Raw genomic sequence first — 22301 nt, forward strand, 5'->3', positions numbered from 1 at the left:
ATACAAGAACAGGAAGAGTAAGTAAACCTTCCATTCCAGTTTTTCTTCAGTTGTTTCTATACTTAACAAACTTAACCAGGAAAAAAAGAGGAACAGTATTAGACTATTTTCCTTCCTCCTATTTATTTCTCTGTCACATAGTAAATGTTAAGTATATAATTCTGCTATAGACCTTGCCTCTGAAGGTCATACTCTTGAAGTTAGACATAGCAAATGGTATTTTCATTTGGTCAAATATCATAATATAATATGATTAGAGCTTTACTTGTCCTTACCTATCTAGCATGGACCTACTTTGCATTTCTCTATACTTTAATTAATATTTTCCTCAGAAAAGGTGAGCTTAGATGGTAAATATACTTGCTTTATTATCAACAGTTCATAAACAACATTTAATACTCCTTGCAGCTTATCACTATGAGAAACAATGAAATAAGGCCTAAGTTATTAGGGAAACTGGACTCCTGTGTTTGTTACATGTTATAGAAAATTAACTTATTTTCATTTTTCCAACTTTTGTCTGCCTTCTTCACAGACTATACATTGATGGTCCATTTGGAAGTCCATTTGAGGAATCACTGAACTATGAGGTTAGCCTTTGTGTGGCTGGAGGCATTGGAGTAACTCCATTTGCATCAATACTCAACACCCTGATGTATGTCATTTTGGTTCACCTTATTAGTCCAAATAGAGAACTGCCAATATTTCAGACATATCTCTTTTTTGTGTGAAATACTTTCTTTATAGAATTCTTCTACTCATTGTTCAAGGAAGTCAATGTACTAATTAATGAGGCAGCTACTTCAGATATTCTCAATATGTGGTCTGTGGCTTCCAGAAAGAAGTATCAAAGTTGTTCATTCTTCTGTCCTTTTCCTCTGTTAAATGTTATTCACCACCATCCTTCATTTCTCCACTTCCTCATCAGAAATATAACTATTCATTCTTTCAGACAACAAATATGTTTTAGTACATCTATGCCAGTTGATTTTTACAGGTATTGGGAATACATCAGTGGATGAAAACCTAGTTCCTGCCCTTAAAATCTTACATTCACATGGGCAAGTAAAACATAAAGCAATAAGAAATTCATAAAGAGAGTTCAGAAAATATTAGAACTATAAAGAAAAGAAGCCAGATTAATGAGACATAGAAATAAAGGAGTGGCATTATTGTAGAAGTTTGAACAGGGAAAGCATTCTTAGAAGAACATATCACTTATTAGATGAACATACCATTTTTGTCTTTACCACTTAGCAAGTAAGTTTACAGCAGACTGAAGTAAAGAAATTTCCTTTCCATTCACTTTTGAAATAGACACAGTTTGCATTAAAATGTTTTATGAAGTATTAAAAGATGAATTAGCACTCCTTAGGCTGAGGTAGGAGGATCACAAGTTTGAAGCCAGCCTGGACTATATAGTGAGGCTCTGTCTCAAAACAACATGAATAAATGAATGAATAAATAAAAAAATAAAGATTTTAATGACACTTTATTTTGATTTTTCAATACTAGATGTAATTTCAGGACTTTTTGGAGGCTCTTACAAAAATAGCCATCTTCTAAGCCAGAAATCATTTGTTTCTGACAACATAATTCAAGTTATTTGGATACCCAATATTATGAAAAAGAACATTTGTTTAACCTCAAGTCTACTTCATAGTTATAAATAGGAATCCAGACATGGGATTAAGAGTGGCTGGAATGTGTTACATAGTATGTGGTTATGAAATCTCTTTCTTCAATGATCATTAAGAAAGGGATAAACAACCAAGTTTCTGGAACGGTTTTGGCTCATTTTGTCTGGAAGCAAGGGCAGACTGAGTGACCTTTGGAGTGCTGTTCAATGATAGAATTCACTGAAAATAGAGAACTTATTTTTCTGAGATGCATGGAACAATGTTATTCTAACCCAAGTATTCAGTTTATCTTCTTCAAATTGAAACAGGCTATATGCATATAGAATTTACTAGTATAAGCATTTCATGTGTGTCACGCCCTTATGTCTTGGAGTCAGTATATTGCATATTACTTTTACATTTGAGAGAAATAGTGCTGTATGAGATGCTAGCATGCCAAAGACTGTTTTTTTTGTTGGTTGCCTGGTGTTTTCTGTTGCTTGCTCACTAATGAAAAACAAAGTTTCATGAACATAGGGATTCTGGGGCTTTTGGCAGTCCTAACCACTACCATGTTATTTTAATTTTAAAGGGATGACTGGAAACCATACAAGCTTAGAAGACTGTATTTTATTTGGGTGTGCAGAGACATTCAATCCTTCCATTGGTTTGCAGACTTACTTTGTATGTTGCATAACAAGGTAAAACTGGGATTCTTCTTTTTTAGTTGTACAGTTTTTCATTTTAAAAAATAGTTATTTTCTTTCGTATTATGACAGCAGTAAATGCTTGCCGTAGAACAAATAAAAATTTTTCTAAACCTAAACGACAGAGATAATATCTGATAGTAATTAGAAATGCATCTTTTAAGATATGGGTGTTTATGAATATATGTTTATTTCCATGACCTATTTTAACATAAGACACTCATTTCTATGTTTTAACACAAGATGTTCAACATAAATGCACATACTTGTTGCTAGAGGTGCACGGGGGAGAGATGGAGGGGAACATCAGCAGACACTTGCTAAGCATCTTGAACCTTTTTCTTGTAGCTCTTATCTCCTTTTCCCCCCTCTACATTATAAGCAGACCATCATCAGACATCTTGATACATAATGCAGAATCTCAAAAACTCAGAATTCTAATAGCTAATACAGATAAATTCTTCATATATCCTATCTATAACATTGTATTTATTTATCTTTATGTACTTAAATAGTACATGTAATACATACATGTGTCTTTGCTATAAATATTACAAACAATTCAGATAAAGTAAAATCTCCCTTACCATTTTCCCTACCCAGTCTTTGTAACCAGAGTCATCATATGAGTGTTCTATCATACTACTTATATTTTTTTCAAAATGAAATTTTAACAGTTTATTGAATATACTAGGTATTGTTTTCACATTAGCAAACAAAGCTATCTCATTCTTTGTAATGCAGAGAATTCCGTGGCACAGATATATCTAGTTTATTTAACAATTCCCTAATGATAGATAACTATTTTATTATTACAAAGAGTGCTGCAGTGGCGATCATTACACATGCCTCTTTGCATGTGAATGAAAATTCATTCACTCAGGCATCCTCATTCAACAAATAGTACTGAGTGTCTACTATAAATAAGGAACTGTTTTAGGAACTGGAAAAACATTAGGCAACAAAGTAAAATCAAGTTTATGATCTCATGTAGTTTATGTTCTAAGTAGAAGAGATAGAGAAAAAAAACCAATAAATGTGTAGGATATCTGATTCTGAGGTTTCAGTTAGGACAAAGAAGAAAAAGGATGTAGAGATAGAGCACTGTTACCAAGAGAGCACATGTTCATTTATGTTGTGTGTTGAGGAATACTCAGCAAGCAAAATGTTGTAGGAGCAGAAACTTCAGTGAAGTGAACAAGCTAACTGCTGAATTATCCTGGGGGAATATTCAAGGCAGAGGAACCTAACCTCCCAGGCAAGGGCTTAGATGTTGTATTATGCTGGCATGTTGCAGGAAGAGGAGAGAGGTCTGTGTGGATGAAGCCCAGCAAGAAAGGCAAGAATGTTAGGATAGGTGACTAGAGAGGTAGTATATGCCTTTCTGGGGACAGGTAGACTGTATTAGGCTTTTGGACTTTATGCTTTAAAAAAACAAAAAGATGAGTTCTAGGTGTATACCTAGAATAACTGGAGGCAAAGGTTTGAATAGCTATTTGTACACCAATGTTTATAGAAGCATTATTCACAATTTTCAGAAGATAGAAACACCCCAAAAACTCTTATCAACTGATGAGTAGATAAACAAATATATGTATACAGTGGAATTATTTAGCCTTAAAAAGGAAGGCGATTCTGACATATGCTACAAGCTGGATAAACCTTGGAGATAATTAGGCTGAGTGATATAAGCCATATTTATGCATTTATGATACATAAATATGATGTATTTATATGTTCACAATTCCATTTATATGAGGTATCTAGAGAGGTTTAATTCTTAGTGACTTAAAGTAAAATGGTGATTTCCAGAGTCTGGGGGGGGATAGAGAAATGGAAAGTTATTGTTCCACATTTTTTAAGACTGCTTCTTCTTGCAGAATATTTCTTTCTTCAGACATTTTTATACAAGGAAAACCATTGTTAAGTAGATAGAATGCAGGAAAAAGAAAAATGTGTCCATTTTTTCTTTGTTTTTATTTTTGTTTTGATTTTCCTAGCATGCATATTCTGTATCACTATTGTCTCCTTTTAAAGTGAAAATTATATTTTAATGAGTAAACTTCTGGAATAAAATAAAGAATATTTGGAAGGGAACTAGGTAATATTAATACACTGTTTAATGTGATTGATTCTCTAAAAGATAGAGAATTTTTTCCTCCACCACCATTATTATACCTGATTTTTACCAGTAGGGCAGGCAGGTTATGAATGTTAGAATCCAGCTGTCTACCTAACTAGCTATATAGCTATCTGCTTGTCTAGCTGGCTACGTTTCATTTGCATATAAATGCTTATTGTGATAAGCTAAGTTATGTGCTAATTATAAAATCACATGTTAGAAAGGGAAATCTGAGCATTTTGAAAGACCTTTAATAATTGTACTTATTTTTATGCCCTCTCAGTTTTGGCAAGAGAACAGACCTGACTATGTCAACATCCAGCTGTACCTCAGTCAAACAGATGGGATACAGGTATGTGGTTGAATGTTATTGTTAATTAAACAAGCCTCTTGGTAATAGAAGATTTACTGTAGGAGCTGTGCTGGAAGAAAATTTCTGCAGGTGGTTTAAGCAGAAGTTTCCTAGAGTTACGCCTCCTTTGGAATATGTGCAGAAAACTCATGGCAAGTCCTTGAAGTGTCAACAATATCATGCCTTTTGTTGTCCTCTTCACAGCAGGCTGGAGCAGGCCTAGTGATTCTGACTTTTCCCTCTTCCTCAGTGTTGCTTCATGTTTGTTGTCTCCAGAGACCAGGCTATTCATCAACAGCCTTGAGATTTTTTTTCATTAAGGAGAGGTTTTATGTGGAGAGGGAGAAAAAGAGAAGGTCATACACAATTACGCTTAGCTCATTCCAAAGGAATCTAAAAAAGTAATAGTTATCATGTGTCATTTATTTACTATGCTAGACACTATGCTAAGAATTTCACCTATATTACCTTGTGTAATTCTAACACTTTTGAGAATTATATGCTATTACTACTGCCATTTTACAGGTGAAAAAACTCATGTTTAGAGGCAGCATCAAAGAGCGCACAAGGTGATGAGTCTGGTGGTGAAATCTTTTCCATATTTTATTACAGTTTCTTCCATCAGACATTCTCATAATATTGTGAATACAAAATATGAATGCTTATCAGTTACCTCAAAACTGTCCTAGTCAGATTTCTACTGTACTTGGAATGTAAAAAGTGTCATTTTACCACACTCCTCAAGCCAGTCAATCTCATTTTTCTTCCTGATGTCATTATAATTAAGATAAGGGGAGCAAAATTATATTTGATAGTCAATCTGTCTACCTGGAACTCAGAAACTTTCTCCTCTTTTCTCACTCTATCAACTCAGATGTAGTGTTTCAATAATTATAGAAACTGGTCCATTAGCTCTTATTTGTTGACAGAGCCAAGATTTAGAGCTCTGTTGTCTTGGCATATCTTGTCTAGTATTATTTCCCCAAATTTATGATGACAATTTGTGGTAATTTACTCACATAATGAGTCAAATATGACAACTGTATTTTAGTGCAAAAACACTTCAATGAGGTTTATGTTCTGAACCTTTTTTTGAAAGTGAGTGAGCAATTAGAATGCATTCTTTGTTTTCTGTTACCATTTAAAAAAAAATGAAGCAACTAACAGAAGTCTAGGAGAGTCAGCCATTTGTAAAAACGGCGTTCAACAGGATGATACATTTTAAGGGAAAAGAAGAAGGAGATATTTCAAAATGATTGTATTTAATAGATTTGTATTTGACACTTAACGTTCTTAAATCACAGTTGATTTGATAAAAGAACAAGGACCGGCAGAATTGATGTTAGAGAACTGAGTTATTTATCTAAATCTGTGATTCATGTAAAACTTAGTGTTTCCTTTTTGGCAGAAGATAATTGGAGAAAAATATCATGCACTGAATTCAAGACTTTTTATTGGACGTCCTCGATGGAAGCTCCTGTTAGATGAAATAGCAAAATATAACAGAGGGTAAGTACTATAGCTAAAAAAATTTGACATGTGGCTACTGATCAAGTTAAAATGTTCCAAAATTATCACAAGAAAGCTTAAAAATGAATCAGCAATGTGTTTACAAATTGCAAAAACATTTAAACATTCTTTTACAATTGAAGGATGAAGCAAGGCAAGTATCACCCTACATATCTGCAATATCAAATAATTAAAATTTGGCTCAGAAATACTCAATAAAGTATTTATGAGCTACAGTTTCCTACTGACTTTTAAATTTGTCTAAATTCACTTAACATCTATATTGATTCTCACACCACATACCAGGAAATGACTGGAAAATTTTTCAAAACCATTTTGGAAAACAAGGGAACTTTACCAGTAGTTCTAATTGTTAATGCATTTAAAATTAAATTTTTGTACCTTATTATCTAAATGAACTTTAAAAGAAAAAACAAAACTTTTCATTGTAACAGGCACTGTCTAAACCAGAAATCTTTCCAGGTGTAATTTTTCTTCTTGCAAACTGTAATTCTATCAAGAAGTTTAGCATTATGGACTTTGTGTCTGTAACATGAAGAAATTACTATGGAAGGAAAAACATTTATTTTAGGGCACAGACGAGCCAGTCCATTTGTCTTGTCTAAAATTACCATAGTGCAGAACAGTGATCTATAAAAATTTTAAAAGGATTTTGAAAACTATGTGCCAACTCATACCTTTTTAAGTTTATATCATTAGTTTCATAATAACTTTCTTCATAAGTTTAAATACTCGAATTGATAAATTTTAACATTGTAAATGTTGATATTTTTCAATTAAAGTATTTCCTTTAAACATATCCACTAGAATATGAATATTATAGATACATAATACCAACTTCATTTATTGTAAAGATACATAAATAAGCTTTTCATTAGCTGTTGAAAATTATTTTTCCTCTTGAACTTATATTTTTATTCCATTAACCCACAGAATTCTACCAAAATTCAATATATTTTTTACATTTGAACTAGTCATACTTTTATTGCTAAACTAATCATGCTTCTGCAACAAGAATGCACATAAAGATTTCAATTTTGAAATCTCCGGTGTTTACTTTTTTCTTCTGACTTAAGTTACCATTCCACTCATTAACACGTATAGTTTCTTAGTGTCATAGTAGACAGATTCAGAGAAGTATATCATTAGGCAATGTTACCATTGCACAAACCTAAATTGTATGCCTACTACATAATTAAACTATATAGATTATATACATGTAATATCTATCTGTCTATCTTTCTATCTGTGTGTACACATATTATATAGATTGTTGCTCGTAGTACCACAATGCACAAAACAGCACAAGATTAAATCAAGCCTAAGGGAAAAAAGATACAATCAAGAGTCATAGTCAACAGGAGGTATCTGAGCCTGCTGCTAGTGAAATACAGAATTCTGGATTTCTTTTGTTTGTTTTCATGGTGCATTTGTTTTAAATAAGTAGAAGGAATAAACAATAAAATAACAATACAACATACAAGTAAAAACATGAACCAGTAACATAGTCATTTATTATCATTATCAAGTATTCTATGTCAGACATAATTACATATGCAGTACTTTTATACAACTGGCAGCACATATGCTGGGTTCACCTCAGATGCTTGAGTGCTGAGCTGTGCTTGCATGTTATGGCAGCTACAACTATACTAGGTGGTAGGAATTTTCAATCCCTTTATGATCTGTTGGGGCCACCTGTATATGTGTGATCCACCTTTGACTGAAATGGTATTATGCAGTACATGAATATAACTTTAAAAATCATAATTTTTAAATATATTTTGATAAACAGAATAAATATATTTTTATTGTAAGTGCATGCGCGAACTTGTTAGATGGGGATTTTTAAAGAAGAGCTCTAATTTATGAATTCATGGATAAATAGTATTCATGGATAAATAGTTGACATTGTACACAAGTCTTCACTTTGTGTATTTGCTCTGGGGCAGGCATTTATTGAAAAGGTTATTGATTCAACATGTGCCCTGGCTCATCCTCAGAAATTTTGTTTTAAAAGTTATAAAGTGGAGTCCAAGAAGCAAGACTTCAAAAGAATTAAAGTTGCTCATGTGGTTCAGATTGTAGCTATGTTTGAAACCACTTCTATAGCATTTCTGTTCCCTTGATGAAGTAATTTTGGGATGAAGAGAGATTTATAAAGCCAAGACCTTTTATTATATTAATATTCAGGGTCCTAGTAAAGGGAAACTATAGGGGAAAATTGTCAGCGCAATTTTGGTTTTATTGCTTTCCCATCTCTCTCCTAGCAACCCACCATAGTTGTGATAATCGTGTCATACTTGTCTGGCTCTTCTTATGCACCTCAGATGTGTTCCTCTTTAAAGGCTTTTAGTGAGTTCTGATAAGCATTCGTTTAATGTTTTCATAGTATGTTTCTGAAAACCTTGTCAGTTTCTATGCTCAATTCAGAAACCAAACCCCAAGACATCAGAGGATCATTTACTGGAAATTAGATTGAAGTTATTAGTTCCTTTGGTTAGTTTGTAAGAATTCTCATTAATTATGTTCATGTTTTAGAGTGACTTTGGATGTTTATTTGGTGGTTTGTTCTTTTACTTGAAACAGCAAAGTTTGTTTACGAAGTGTAAACGTACACCTTCTACTGTTGACATTGTACACAGGTCTTCACTTTGTGTATTTGCTCTGGGGCAGGCATCTGAAATTAATTATTTTAAAGAATTTATACATATCACATTGAGATGAAGAATAGATCAACATCTTAAGTATTCATTAATTGGACAATAGGCACTATGTAAATGGAAGGTTTAACTTAAGATATAACAGTTTGGTTAACCTCATGCACAAAAATTGATAAAAGATCATATGTACAGAGATAAACATAGGGATAAGCATTTAAACTTTTTAAATGCTGTATGTTGGGCACTATTTGTCAATTTTTGGAAAGAGTTTATATATTAAACCAGTAGGTGGCCTTTTAATGCACTATGTAGAATGCAAATTCAAATTAGATTTAATATTCCAAGGTTCAGAGGTAATAACTGGCATTTTTTTGTTATGAATTCTTACAGATATTAATAAGTGTGTGAGTGAAAATATATGTTTCTGTAAACATGTATGTTGATATACATATGTTTAAAATATAAATCTTAGTTTTTTAATAAAAATCAAGTGAATCTATAGTATATAATTCTTCAAATTACTTTTTAATGACACACTCATAAAGCAGTCATGGATAATTTCCAGGTGACTCTATATCATGGATATACAATGTCAACAGTAGAAGGTGTACATTTACACTTCGTAAACAAACTTTGCTGTTTCAAGTAAAAGAACAAACCACCAAATAAACATCCAAAGTCATGGATATGTAATATGCATAAGGTGTCTATTATACACTAATGTTGTGGAGACTTAGATTGTTACCTTTAGTTCTTTACTATTACAGTGTTGATGTAATTGTCTTTGTAAATACATTCTTGTGTGAGAATATTATAGTAGATTAAGATCATTGGAATGGAATTGCTAGTTCAGAAAGTGTTCCATGTGAAGACATTGCCCCATCCAACTTAAGAAGCCGAGTCAGTTTCCTTTCCACATATGTATGAGAGTAGTTCCTTCCTTCCGGGGCTTTTATAAATATGGCAAATGAATTAAGTGATGGTATTATATTATGAAAAGTGACAGAGCTTTTGAAGTCACTCTGCATTCATCATTATTTTACAAATGAAACCTGGGCCCCAAAAGATAATGATTTATTAAAAGTTTTAGTTAACATGTCAGAATTCACTGAAATTCAAATTTTCTGACAGTTCAATATGCATTTTATAGCTAAGCACATTTGGCTTACCCCAAGTGAAAAGAATGACAATCTTTTTTTACCACTTCTCTTTCACAGGGCAGGGGGTGGAGAGCAAAGTGTTACAAAGGAACTTCAACATTCACTATGTACATTGCAACACAATGTCAATCATAATGCAATAAAGGCATTAATAATTCATTTTTTTCAAAAACATAGATACTAATTTTAAAATCACTTAGTATTTAATGTCAGAAAAATATTTATTATATCTAACCCAAATTCAGTTCCCTATCATTTAGAATAAAAATGTATATCAGATATTAAGCTGTTGAATACATGTGTTATGTAAAGGAAAAGAGAAGTGATTAACTTTTGGGTGGAATGTCTGAGACCATATCTTTGTTTTGCTGCACTAGGAAGTGCTTTCAAAACAATACAAATTAGGGCTAGGATGTAGCTCGGTGGTACAGCGCTTGCCTAGCATGCGTGAGGCCCTGGGTTCGATCCCAGCACCAAAAAAGAAAAGACAAAAAAAAAAAAAAAAAAAACAATACAAATTAAACCATACCGAGGTTTGGCTTCTCCCATTTGCTTCTGTGTCTTTGGGCAAGTTATTCAAATCTGAACCTGTAACACAAAGAATAATGGAATAAGTTTGAATATGGAACTCTATGAATAGATCTCATTATATGACATCCACACATAAAAGTCTACATGGAAAAGTTAGTATTGGTATAGTAGGATAATATACACAAATATCTTGAAACTTTGTAGAAATAATTTCAACATCCACTGTCAAAACAGTATTTGAGTTTCTCTCCATCCATCTCATTAAATTTTTTGTAGATTCATTACCAGTGAACAGAATTCCATATGGTCCTCTGTTCTTTGGGTTCAATGTCTGAGCTTAGGATGCTGCCCCAAATGCAGCAAAGGAACCACAAAGAGTAGGAGGGTAGCAAGGAATGATTTACTAGCAAAGCAAAAATATACCTCAGTGTGTGCCATAAGAAGTTGGATAAGGGTTGACTATATCATAGCTGTCAGGACTTGGGGTTTTACTATCTAATAAGGTAAGGTTACTAAGTGGCAGGAAACTGAGGCCCTCCTCTTTTGACTTCTCCCCAAATGGTTGGATGACTGAGCAGTGGCTATGCAGGTGTAAGAACTCATATACCTGTACTTTTGATCCTCTTTTCCCTTCCTGGTTTAGTGCAGCCAGTGGGAAGTCATATAGCAGTCATTATGCCTTCAAGGCACAAGCTCAACCTTGAGATGCTCCCTCAGGAGGATATTGGACCATTATCTCTATTGATTCAAGATGTGGTTATCTGGGGTATTAAAATGGAATCTTATAACCTGGGGTATTTCCCCTTTCCTGCTCTTGTATACATTTCTGCCTACACTAGCAAGTAAATCTCTAAATAACTATTGGATTATAGCAATCTAATGCAGATTTAGTATATATGTACTACAAAGATTAATTGTAGATATTGAAAAAGTTATTGTATTTTATAAGAGTAAAAGTAGCATTGAGGGACTCAAAAAACACAGGGAAAAAATATATTATAAACAATTAAAACAGAAAGTATTAGCAAAAGCCTTTAGTATCCTGAGTGCTTTAAAATAATGACTTTAGAAGTAGCCAAAATGGTAGATTAGAAGCAAGCAGAAATTTCCAGCTTCTTTGCTACTCAGAAGTGAAACAGCCAGAAAACAGCTTCTCAGTGAGGTAGGTGACTAAGGAAACGAACTGAAGTTCAATACTGAGCAGTGACTTGGAGAGACTCGAAGTCTCTGGTGGATGGCACAGAGGCTGAGAAAGAGTGAGTCAGTGCTGAGCCCATGCTGGCTCAGGGCATGCAGAGAAGAGGGCTAAAGGAAAGCAAAAGAGAAGTAGTGGGAAAAATTGGTATAGAAATAGACGTAGATAAGAGGGGCAGTCTGAACTTATCTATTATGGGAGCTGCATAGTGGTCAGTGCTTAAGAACTGCTCTGTACTTCTCACATATAAGTGTGGCACTGTGACAGGCATCATCTTGAGAAGGTTGTGTACAAACTTGCTGCTTTGGGAAACATAAGTCCCTACATTTTCCTTTCTCCTGAAACTCACAGAAAATATTGCCTGCATAAACTGTGTAGCCCGGTGTGGTACTGGTAGAAAAACGCTGAAGCAAGCCCATTATAAAAATACATGCAGTGGGATTTGGGACGGCAACACAGAAGGGGATGGAATTCACTTTGTGTTTTAGACTGGACACTCACGCAGCCTGATAAAGAGGGTCAGGAGAGTGAGCAGGCACATGATTGAGATTGCATCCAGGGACTAAGCTTTGGAAACAGTAGTCATGGACAGTGGAAAGCACAGAACCTCCTGCACCCCCCCCCCCACCCAGTACAAGTTGTTGCCTCATCCTCCATTTGAATTTCACTGAGGTGTTTGAGATCCTGTTTCACAGCTGAGCTCAGCAGCAGCCTAGCCCTGATAAGGTGTTGATCTGGAGTAAACTCTAGCCAAGGGATCTTTGGTTCCATTTGAGCAGGAAAACAAAGCTTTTCAACCAACTTCAGTCCCTTCCACTCCCAAAAAAGTGCAAAATGGTAGCAGTAGCAAATGTCCACTCTTGTCTACATGACTACTGTAGCAGAAACAATGCTTTCTTTAAGACTTTTTTTTTGTATTTGCTGACTGCCTTTTCATATTATACATATTTTTTTCGATTTTTCCTTTTCTTATATATATTTTTCCTTTTATTCTTTTTTTGTTTTTTTCCATTTCCTCTCATTCTAATAGGCAAATTACTTTATTTTCTCTATATTATTCATCTTTCTCTGTTTGACTCTCCTTTTGTAAGTTATGGCTTTCATTTTCACCTTTCTCCTGCTTCTTTTTCCAATATTCTAACTTCTTTCTTTATGCTTTCCATTTCCCATTTCTTCTGTCTTAATTTTTTTCATTCATTTAAAACTTTTCAGTTAATATTATTTCTGCTCCCACCAATCTTGTTGATGTAAGACTTATGGTTATGATAGTTGATACTTTTCACTTCACTTCTGAATCTGGTCCATTGCTGTTTATTGCTATTACTGTTTCAAGCATGGCAGTCTGGGTATGTTGTGTAGATACTCTTCTGCTGAGCTATACTCACAGTCCAGCTAAGAGTCACTACACCTAGGTATATACAAGCCACTCCTTCTTGAACTTCAGCACATACTTTAGCTCCAGGAATAAGGGTGATAAAAACCCACAGCTGATTATCAGCATCCAATCCAAACAGGCATGACCAATTGTAGACCAATTTTTGTAATCCACTCCTAGAGCAATAGCAAAGAGAAACTACAAAAATACTCTGGACACCACACATATAAGGAGCTATAGTGTAGATTGCTCCCTAACTTTTCAGATGGCACATTGTTGACTAGAGGAGTAATAATAGAGAGAGTGCTCTATATTCTCTACTGTCTACAACACATCTGTCTGAGGTACTAGAAATATCACATTCTTGGGTAACCTATGAAGAAAGCAGGACAGTGTGTCAAAATACACTAAAACCACCAAAGATGTAACAGGGAAACAATACTACAAAATCCAAATGAAAATGTACTCAGCAAGTAAAACAATCCCCAGAACATATCATCAAGAGAAGGCAGTTCCCTAAAAAAGTTCTCACATAAGAATGTAAGGGATATCCTCCCAACAGATATGCAAATGTTAACATAGAAATATAAGAAATAAAGAAAAATAGGAACTGAACCTGTGGCTCAAGCTTGTCTAACAAGCATTGGGCCCTGAATTAAAGCTCCAGTACTGTAAAAAAAGAAAAACAACATATCTCTTCTAAAAGTTCATAATTCTCTCATAGCTAACTCTAAGGTATTGAGGTAGATGAAATGATGGATAAATAATTCAAAAGATTGATTTTATAAAAGTAATGAATTAAAAGAAATACAGAAAAATAACTTAATAAGATCATGCAGGATAAGTGAGCAGTTCAAGAAAGAGATAGAGATTTTGAAAAAAATACCAAACAGAAATGAAATAATCATTAAGGAAGGAAAAAAAAAAAAAAGACAACTCAGTGGAAAGCCTCATCAACAGACTAGACCAAGAGCAAAAGAGAAAGATTGAAGATCAAACATAGGTGTTTTTGCAGTTGAATTAAGCACTAAGACAGACTAATTGCATAGAAAATTTATTCAGTGAAATAAGGGTGGGCAGCTACCCAAGTCTTGGGAATAATATGGACATCCAGGTGCAGGAGTCAGACTACACTATAGATCAAATGGACCATTACACAATATTGCCTCCAGCAGCTGTAGAATACACAGTCTTTTTTAACAGATTGTGGAACTTGCCACAAAGCAAGTTTTAATAAATAGAAAAAGGTGAAATAACTTCTGGCATCTTATCATAATGGAATAAAACTAGAAATTAACAGCAAAAGAAAATATGCAATTGCAGGGACATTGAACAATACACTTTTGAACTCACCTTCAGTGAGTCATTGAAGAGATGGGGGGTGTTAAAAATTCCTTAGAAACAAATAAAAATGAAAACACAACATATTTAGGAATCTGTGGGATATAGCGAAGGGAGTTTGTTTAGAATCTGGGAGATATAGCTAAGGCAGTTCATAGCTATGAGTGCTTACATTAAAAATATCAGAGAAACATCTAATAACCTAATGTTGCAATTCAAGGAGAAAATGAGAAAAAAAATCCAAAAACACTATAAGGAAAGAAATAATAAAGATCAAATCTGAAATTAATGAAATAGAGTCTATGAGAACAATAGAAAGGATCAATAAAACAAAAAAAATGGTTCTTTGAAAATATTAGCAATATTAAAAATCCCTTAGTCAAACTAACAAAAAGAGAACCCCACATTAATAATATGAGAGATGAAAAGGAAATATTACAACATACAGCATTGAAATCCAAAGCATTATTGGGTAATATTTTGAAAACATGCTACAATAAATTGGAAAATCTGGAAGAAATGGCTAGACGATCTTCCAAAATTTAACCAAGTAAATATAAAAAAACCTAAACAGATGATGAGAAATAATGGGATGGATTAAGTAATAAGAAGTCTCTGAAAAGATGAAAAGCCCATGACCAGACAGATTCACTGCTGAATTCTATCAGATCTTTATAAAAGAACTAACTCCAGTGCTCCTCAGTTTATTCCATAAAATGGAAATGGAAGGAATGCCTCCATGAAAAACAAGAGAAAAAAATGCTCCTTAACTATTTCATAAAATGAAAAGAGAAGGAACTGTTCCATAAAATGAAAAGGATAGAACTCTGCTACAAAGCCAATATTAACCTGATGCCAAAAGTGAATAAGGAAACAAAAGTACAGGCCAATTTCCTTAATGAGCATAGACACCATAATCCTCAATAAAATTCTTGCAAACTGAATACAACCACACATACATGCAACATGATCAAGTTGGTTTCATTCCAGAGATACAGCCATGGTTCAACTTATGCAAATCAATAAAAATAAAACAGCACATAAACAGAATGAATGAAAAATCAAATGATCATGGCAACAGATGCAGAAAGAACCTTTGCCAAACTTCAACATCCCTTCGTGATAAAAGCCCTGAATGAAAGTAGGATTGGAAGATCACATCTCAACCTAATAAAGGTTGTACAGGATAAACCCATAGCCAAATTATACTGAATTGAGAAAATCTCAAAGCATTTCCTCTAAATTCAAGAAGGAGACATGGTTGTCTACTCTTACCACTATTGTTAAATATAGTACTTGAAATTTTAGACTGGGAAGTGTGGAATGAAAAAAAAGGCAAATCGGGAAGAAGTAAAATTATCCCTATTTGCAGATGACAACCATTTTATACTTGGAAGACCTTAAAGATTCTAGCAAAAACTTTTAGACCTAATAAATTCAACAAAGTCATCAGATGTGGAATAAACATACAAGAATGAGTAGCTTATTTATATACCCATAACCTGCTGACAAAGATATTAGGAAAGCAAACCCATTCAGAATAACCTCAAAAAGAATAAAACACCAAGGAACAAACTTAACTCAGTAGGTGAGAAGACCTCTACAATGAAAACTATAAAACACTGCAGAAAGCAATTGAAGCAAACACTAGAAGATGGAAAGACCTCCCGTGTTGCTGATTTTGTCAATTAATATTGTTAAAATGGCCATTATTACAGAAAGAAATTATCAAGGGATTCTTCATGGAACAAGAACAAATGTGGAAGCATAAAATTCAGTGAACAGTCAGAACAACCCTGAGCAAAAAAAAAACAAAGCGATGCTGGAGGTAGCACAATATCCAATTCAAATTATACTATAAAGCCATGTCAACAAAATAGCAAAGTGTTGGCATGGCAACAGAAAATTAGACCAAAGTAGAAAACCCAGATATAAACCCAAACATGAATGGCCCTCTCATTCTCAAAAACATTGTGTTGGAAAAAAAGATAGCTTCTTTACCAATTGAAGCTAGCCACCCCCACCGTGCCCCATCTCTTACCTTGTATAAAAATCAACTCAGAATGCACCAAAAAATCTTAATGTAAGTCTTCAAGCCTTAATGTAAGAATTGTTTTGTATAGGAAAACATAGAGGAAACACTTAAAGATACAGGCATAAGCAACAGCTTTCAGAATAAGACTCCCAGTTGCTTAGTGACTGCACCAAACTAAAAAGCTTCTGCATGGCGAAAGAAACAGCAATATGAAGAGACAACCTACAGAAAGGAGAAAATCTTTGCCAGCTGTACATCCCACAGAAGATAAATGGCAAACATATTAAAGAACTAAAATTGAAGACCAAAAGAACATATAATCCAACCAAAAAGGGGCAAATTAACTAAGCATTTTTCAAACGAACAAGTACAAATGCTCAATAAATAAATGAAAAAAAGTGTTTAGCATATTTAGCCATCAGGGAAATGCAGCTCAAAATACAATGAGACCCCAGACAAGAAAACAACAAAAATTGCTGGTAAGACTGCTGGAGAAAAGGAACACTCAGACTGTGGCGAGAATGTAAAATTAGTGTAGCCACTTTGTAAAACAGTATTGAGGTCTCTCAAAATACTACAAGCCACACTACCATATGATCCAGCTATAACATTCCTGGGCTTATACACAGAGGAATCAAAGTCAGCATAAAATACCGATACCTGAGCTTATAGCAGCACTTGTCACAATAGCCATATTACAGAATCAGCTTAGTGCCTGACATGGATGAATAAAGTGTGAGGTATATACACATTGGGGTATGGTTCAGCCACAATGAACAAATTCATGCCATTTTCAGGAAAATGGATGGAACTGATCATGTTAAGTGAAATAAGCCAGACTAAGAGTGAGAAGTATTACATGTTCTATTGAACAAGAAGATTGTCTCAATCAGGCCATAGGACATGAGAAATTCCTAGTAAAGCCCTGAAATGCATCCAGGGCCAACACAAAAGGCCCCATGTAGAGATAACTGCCCATTCCTACCTTCCTTTGTCTCCTTCTGTAAACAAACTTTCCACAGCAGACCTCCCCTCCTGCTCCTATCTAAACAACTCCAGGTCTCTAACCCAGCACTGGCTCACCTATTAACCTATTCCCTACACTGCCCTTTAAGTATCCCATGAATTCATTGGTGGGTGCCCAGAATTTTGAGTGTGAGCTCATCTGGCACTACCAGCATCAAATAAAATCTGAGTTCTCCAGTTCTCTGAGCGTTGCTTGGCTTCTCATCTGACAGTATTTCCACAACATTTCTGGAGGCCCCAGTGAGATACCAACCATTCTGGCCCCTAGAGCCAACAGCCAGTGGCTGGACTGCACCAGAGTAGGGAGAGATTTGGGATCGAACAAGGTGGCACACCACCTGATGGTATTCCAGGTCCTCCTTCACCCCAGAGTTCCAACCTCTGAGTAGTCTTGACCCAACTGGACTCCAAGGAGAAGTGGACCAACTCACCTGGCCATTTTGTCTGGACTCAGTAACTGCTCCCCCAGCATCAATCAGGCCCTATCACACTGGGCAGAAGGGGAGTTTGATCAGCTCCTGGGTACCTGTGAAAGGAGTTCTGCAGCTCAGGGACTTCCCCAAAAGGAGGGAAGGAAAACTATAATAACTTCCACGTGAATGTGTATGTGAATGAGTGGCCTGATTCATCCTCGCTTCATGCTCGAGTTTGTGGCTCCATGTCTGAAAAGCTATGGAGTCTGAGTGAGTCTGTCCTGCCATTCTGTGGTGATCCACATACAGCTTAGGGCAGTGTCGGGGAAGCCCAATCTAGAGTCACAGGCTGACCTTGCCATTGATGCTAAGAGGCACCCAAGTTCCTTTGGATTGCAGCCAGGCAGACATCTGATTGGTTTCTTCTGTTGAAGGGGCACCCACCCTTGTTTGTCTTTGCGCCACCCACACAGGGGGTAAATACATAGGGTGGATATAGGATGAAAGTTCCTCAAAACCCTCAGTCCTGGAGTGTGTGCTTAAACATTTTAAGAAGGGATTCTCAGGAGATTATGGCATCAAAATGTCTCCTGAAAGGCTGCGCACAGTGTGAGTTAGAATGGCCCACTTTTGGAGTTAACTGACCCCCTGAAGGTACCCTAGATTTGCCCACTGTCAGGGCCATTTATCAGATCATAATGGGAACCCCCAGATACCCCGTCCAGTTTCCCTATATCGACTCCTGGCTTCAGGAAGCTCAGACCATGCCCCCTTGAGTCCAATTCTGTGCCAACAAAAAGGGGCAGAGCAGAGTTTTCATGGCCCAGGCAGTAAAGCCTAAAGAGCAGAAGTTGACCAAGCCTGTTCTGCAATGGGATCTAGAAGATAAACCACCTCTGCCCCTACCATACATTAGCAGCACACCCCCACCATCCAAGCAGCCAGAGCCACCTTTCCCAGACAGCCCACCACCTTCAGTGAGTCCCCCTCAGCTCCACCAGCAACCTCCCAGTCCCAGTGACATCCCACACCCATCACCAGCTTACAGTCCAAGTCCACAGCCCCTGAGCCACTGCCTTTGTTCATCCCAGGCACCAGCCCCTCAGGCCAGGGCCCTGCAAATGCCACTCCATGAGACACAAGGGCCCCAGCAGATTGGTGCTGACAGCATGGTCCAGCTCAGATGCTCTGTTACCAGCCTTTCAGTACAACTGACCTCTTAAATTGGAGGAACCACATACCCTCGTATTCAGAAAAACCTCAGGCCATGGTTGAGCTCCTAGAATCCATATTTCAGACCCATCAACCCACTTGGGATGACTGCCAACAGATCCTCCTGACATTTTTCAACACAGAAGAGTGACTGAATTCTGACAGAAACTTGCTGCTGGTTCCAAGGGCAGGCCCCAGCAGGAACCCTAGACGCAGAAGCTTGGGCAAGAGAGGTGGCCCCCAATGCTTGGCCTACCTGGGACTTCAATACAGAAGAAAGACGAGGTGTCCTTACTCAGTATCACACTGCCCTGAAAAAGGGCCTCCCAGCCTGGCTCGCAACCATGCACCTACAATAGCTCTCAAACCTGGGGCTCTCCCTGTCAGACAGAGGCAATATCCAGCATGCCTAAGAATTCAGACCCACCTACAGTGGCTAAAGGATGCAGGGATATTAATCAAATGCCAATCTCCATGGAACATCCCACTGTTACCTGTCAAGGAGGAGATGATTACCAGCCTGTCCAGGACCTGTGGGCAGTTAACAATGCCATTATCATGCTGCACCCAGTGTTCCTAATCCCTACACTCTCCTGAGCCTTCTACCACTGCAAGCAAGCTGGTTCACCTGCCTGGACCTAAAGGATGCTTTCTTCTGCGTCCACCTGGCCCTGCTTAGCCAGCCTCTTTGCTTTTGAATGGGAAGACCCCATTCTGGAAGAAAAATACAAATGACCTGGACCAGACTTCCTCATGGATTCAAAAACTCACCCACCTTGTTCAGGGAAGCCTTAGCAGCGGATTTGTCAACTTTCCCGGAAGAAAATCCAACCTGTACTTTGCTCCAATATGTGGATGATCTGCTCCTGGCAAGCCATGAATGGAAGAAATGCTGGGAGGGGATGAAGGCATTGCTAGCCCAACCCTCCAAGGCAGGCTACAAAGTTTCCTGGAAAAAGGTCCGAGTTTGCCAGCAAGAGGTCTGATACCTCGGATTCGTCATCTCGGAAGGACGATGTGCCCTGGGTCCAGAGAGGAAACAGGCTATCTGCTCCATCCCTCAGCTGAAGACCAAAAGGGATATCCAAGAATTCTTGGGATTGGCATCTGGATGCCTGGATATTCAAGCCTGGCCAAGCCACTATGAGGCCACGGCAGGCTCCAGAAAGGACCCTCTAACCTGGGTACCAGACCAATAAAAGGTTTTCTGGGAGATAAAGAGATTGTTAACCAGTGCTCCTGAGCCAGGGCTGCCAGATGTAACATGACCATTCAATCTCTTCATCTGTGAGAAAAATCACACAGATCTGGGGGTCCTCACCCAAATGGTGGGTCCATGGCAGCAGCCAGTGGCTTACCTGTAAAAGCGCTTAGACACAGTGGCCTCAGGGTGGCCTCCATGTCTCCGAGCCCTGGCCACTATGGTGACCCTAATCAGGGAGGCCGAAAAGCTCACCCTGGGACAGGATGTTAATGTTAAGGTCCCTCAGCAATCATGGCTCTAATGAATGGGCAGGGTCATAAATGGCTGACCAGTTCCAGAATGGCCCATTACCAAGGACTACTATGTGAAAATCCTCATGTCAGGCTTGAAACTCTACAAACTTTAAATCCTGCCACCTTCCTGTCAACAGAGGAATGGTCCCCAGATCATGATTGTGAAGAGGTAATGGACAAAGTGTACTCCAGCAAACCAGACCTAATGGATGCCCCCCGCTCAGATCCAGAGCTCGAACTCTTCATGGAATTGGGCCTCATGGCTACTCCCCTTGGCTGGTCCCCTTTTCATGCTCCTACTGGCCCTAGTATTTGGCCCTTGCATTCTCAATGCCATAACTCACTTCATTAGCTCGTGCATGGAGGCAATAAAGTTGCAGCTCTTGGTAACCCAATAGGCCTTTGGGACAGGAGGAACCCAATGGGATCCCTGAAATTTAGGGTCGATGCTTGTCCATAAGTATGAAAAGCATTGAAAGAGGGGGATGAACAAGAAGATTATCTCAAGCAGACCGTAGGACATGAGAAATTACTAGTTAAGTAATAAAATGAGTCCAGGGCCAAGACAAAAGACCCCATGCAGAGATAACTGCCCATTTCTACCTTCCTTTTTTTTCTTATGTAAACAAACTTTCCACAGCAGACCTCCCCTGCTGCTCCTATCTAAACAACCCCAGGTCTGTAACCCAGCACTGGCTCACCTATTAACCCTAACACATTCCTTGTAACCTGATGCCCAGCACTGTCCTTTAAGAATCCCATGAATTCATTGTTGGGGACCCAGAATTTTGAGTGTGAGCTCATCTGGGACCACCAGCATAAAATAAAATCTGAGTTCTCCACTTTTCTGTGTGTTGCTTGGTTTCTCATCTGACAATATTTCCACAACACTATGTCATGCGTGTAATGTAGAAAAACAAAAATAAATGAAAGTAGAAGGAAGTGGATCAGAGAGGTGGAGAGGAGGGGTAACAGTCAAAGTACATTACATGGCTGTGTGAAAATCATTATTTTGTGCAATTAATACATTTTTTTAAGGTTAAAACAATGACTTTAGTATCCAGTGGTTAAGAAGAGGCTTTAGGAAATCTGACAAACTTGCAAAAATTACTGTTATTGCCCTGCCAAAGAAAGTAATGGTATATTATTTCCATCATTTAGGGTAAACAAAGAAACTTAGTACAAGTTTTATTAAGTAGGAGGTCATTTGTTTTGTACCTCTTATTCTATTCCTTCTCACTTTGAGTTGAATTTGCTCTTTAATGAATTTGAACCTTAAGGGGGAAACTAAGGTCTTTGGATTCAGACCTTTTCTTTTTGTAAATATTTGTTATTTATTTATTTTATTCATTTTGGTAGTGCTGAAGTTCAAACATAGGGCCTCATGCTTGCTAGGCAGGTTTTACCACTTGAGCCACAAAGTTCATCCCTTTTTGCTTTAAGTTATTTTGTGAGACAGGTTCTTGCGTTTTTGCCCAAGTCCAGCCTCAGACTGTGATCCTCCCCACCTGTGCTTCCCCTGT

General features: G+C 36.9%; 1 protein-coding gene and 1 long non-coding RNA gene across 4 annotated transcripts in view; one reads left to right on the plus strand and one right to left on the minus strand.

Annotated features, from left to right (window-relative positions):
* Positions 1-22301, plus strand: part of Nox4 (NADPH oxidase 4) — a 189878-nt gene that overhangs the window by 161175 nt on the left and 6402 nt on the right. For all 3 annotated transcript variants that reach the window (XM_074081424.1, XM_074081427.1, XM_074081434.1), the window contains 4 exons: positions 536-655; positions 2212-2320; positions 4732-4800; positions 6209-6309. In XM_074081424.1, coding sequence (XP_073937525.1) covers positions 536-655; positions 2212-2320; positions 4732-4800; positions 6209-6309 — 399 coding nt within the window. The remainder of the gene's footprint in view (positions 1-535; positions 656-2211; positions 2321-4731; positions 4801-6208; positions 6310-22301) is intronic.
* Positions 2482-16784, minus strand: LOC141425045 (uncharacterized). Its single transcript, XR_012450133.1, has 3 exons — positions 16637-16784; positions 10683-10741; positions 2482-5099 (listed from the first exon to the last, which is right to left on the minus strand). It is a non-coding gene; the product is annotated as an uncharacterized lncRNA (long non-coding RNA).

The sequence above is a fragment of the Castor canadensis genome, chromosome 1 (assembly GCF_047511655.1).
Source record: "Castor canadensis chromosome 1, mCasCan1.hap1v2, whole genome shotgun sequence".
NCBI lineage: Eukaryota > Metazoa > Chordata > Mammalia > Rodentia > Castoridae > Castor > Castor canadensis.